General features: G+C 35.6%; 1 protein-coding gene across 2 annotated transcripts in view; it reads right to left on the bottom strand.

Moving 5' to 3' along the window:
- Positions 1 to 2,500, bottom strand: part of LOC125040680 — a 30,289-nt gene that overhangs the window by 23,572 nt on the left and 4,217 nt on the right. The window contains exons 2-5 of one of the 2 annotated variants that reach the window (XM_047635360.1): positions 1,506 to 2,500; positions 1,212 to 1,323; positions 433 to 570; positions 134 to 271 (exon numbers count right to left, since the gene is read on the bottom strand). The exon at positions 1,506 to 2,500 is cut by the window's right edge and continues 888 nt beyond it. In XM_047635360.1, coding sequence (XP_047491316.1) covers positions 134 to 271; positions 433 to 570; positions 1,212 to 1,323; positions 1,506 to 2,500 — 1,383 coding nt within the window. The remainder of the gene's footprint in view (positions 1 to 133; positions 272 to 432; positions 571 to 1,211; positions 1,324 to 1,505) is intronic. The other variant, XM_047635361.1, reaches the window with a different exon arrangement.

Below are 2,500 nucleotides of genomic sequence, written 5' to 3'. Positions count from 1 at the left end.
CGATGACGACGATGACGACGATGACGATGACAATGATGACAATGATGACGATGATGACGATGATGATGATGATATCAATAATCCTGAAGCCACAAATTTACTTCTGGCTCCTATTTTTTTCACATAACATTACCCTGTTCAAAGGCCTTCAAACAAGCTTCCAAGTTGAATGATTTTTTGCTTTCATGCCGCCTCTTGTGGTGTCGTTTCTTCTCAGACGAAGGTGGTGTTGTAGCATTAGTATCTTCCTTTGAGGAACTGGGAGGCAATGCTGGAGGATATGAAGAAAAATCAGTGAATAAACATCTCAAACAAATATCATCAAATAAGGATTTCATTTGAATGTGTTAAAACTTTTTAAAATATTTATCATCAACCAATAAATAATTTGAAAACATATGTAGCCGAACTAAACTATCTGACTGGACTTACCTTCGATGACAGAGAGCTGTGGGGTGTCAGAATGGCATTCTTTTCTGGCTGCATCCCCATATAAGCCATCCTTTTGTTCCTCTGGATCAACAGAATCTGTTTCACTGGTCACTGAAGTTTCACATCCCTTACTTCCTACTAAAAATGAAATAGAAATATAAGGATGAGTACTACTCTTTGCTAATATAAAATACCAGTCTGACTTAAACCATACTGTATATTCTGTAAATGGTAATATGATATATGTTCTATATAATTGGTCCTCTATTCTTAAACTGACTAATAAAACAGTACTAAAGTGATTCAAGATCTTAGCAAAACAAAGACAGACAGTCCATAACTAAATCCTTTCCTATATATGCAATATTTGACAAGAAACTTACAACCAACACTAAATATGCAAAAGTCAAAGAATAGACATGAATATGAATAACAAAAAAAAAATCAAGGAATAATCATAACAATAGCATCAATATTAATATTAATATTATTATCAATAACATAAAAAAAACTATTCTAAAAAGCATATTATGGAATAATGTAATGATACAAAAATACATCAATATCTATCTCTTCAAATTTATCCATTACAATAAACCACAGCTGTCCAACTTCTTTTATGCACTTGAAAAAGAGTAAAATATAAATATATAAAAACATTGCAGATCTTTCTAGTCCAGTTTTTACATAAATAAAATGTTTGTTTCTTCACAATTTGCAATATTCCAAATACCCATATCAGAAATTGTTATCCTCTATAAATGATAACCACAACCTACCTTGAGGCTGACTGTCACGTGTACCTTCATCTTCAGAATCAGTGTAAACGTCTTCTACCCTCACAGGAACACGCCCTGTGCCGGAGGTCACACCAGCCACTTTTGGCTCATTCTGTTAAGTACATCTCTTTTAAATGCTGAAGATCAAAATCATCATCAACTATTTTCATTATGACATTACAATTTAACAATCAATAAAATACATGAAAAGAACCATAAACTTCCTCTGGGCTAAATTATTGCACAAGAAAGAAATATAAGCACAAATTCTTCTCCTTAAGCCTTATATCATACCTCTGCTTCTATATCCATTATATCTTCTGTCTCTGAATCGCTGTAAATTGATTCACTTAACTTATTCACCAACACAGGCTCTTGTGCATCTGGATCCTTTGACTCAATTTCTGACTCTTCGGCAGATGCATCCCACTTTGGGCTTTCCTCCACGGCTTGTTTCTCTTTCTTTTCCATTTCTGCAGATTCTTTCCCTTCTTTCTGAACTCCCAAGTCACTTTTAGTATCTAGTGGTTCACAGACATTTTTCTTCTCTGTTTTGAATATTGTCTGAGTTTCTGGTTGGTCAGTTTCCAGTTCACCACCACTGGGAACCTTTTCTGCATCTGAGTCTTTGTCAACGTCCATTTCCTCATGAACTTCAACAGGGCTGGTCTCCTCTTTACAGATGGGACTCTTGGCATCATGTTGAATATTTGTAGTACATTCACCTTTTTCTACTTCAATATCCTTTTCTTTTGTTTCTGTTGTCACTTCTTCATCTTCGTCACCAGCAGTATGAGAAAATATTTGATTACCAATTTCCCTCTCGTCACCTTTGGAGAGACTTAACACATCTTTATTCTCCACTTGGGCAGAATCATCTTCAATCTTGGGCTCAACTGGCATTTCTTCAGAATCACTGGTGCAGTGTTCTTTGGTAAGTTTCAATTTTGAATCATGCTCAATCGGACTATCAATTCTATCAGACCCCTCTTCAGTTTTAGGTGAAATGGCGAGTTTTTCCTTATCTGCATCAACATGATTCTCAGCATTCTTCTCCCCTTCACTTTCATAGCCTAAATGACTGTCATTAACATCTCCATCACTCTGTTCATCTGCATTACCATGGCTAGAAAGACTTATATCTAACTCATTGTCACCTACTGCAGCAGCATTTTTATCCTCACTGTCGTAACTACCTATTTCAACATTATCATGACTGGAGACACTCTTGTCCATTGCATCATCTGCTTCACTCACTTCATCAGCATTGCTATGGCTTGACATGCTTT

Source organism: Penaeus chinensis, chromosome 29 (assembly GCF_019202785.1).
Source record: "Penaeus chinensis breed Huanghai No. 1 chromosome 29, ASM1920278v2, whole genome shotgun sequence".
Taxonomy (NCBI): domain Eukaryota; kingdom Metazoa; phylum Arthropoda; class Malacostraca; order Decapoda; family Penaeidae; genus Penaeus; species Penaeus chinensis.
The sequence above is the reverse complement of the archived record's forward strand: the minus strand, read 5'-3'. Positions and strand labels throughout refer to the sequence as shown.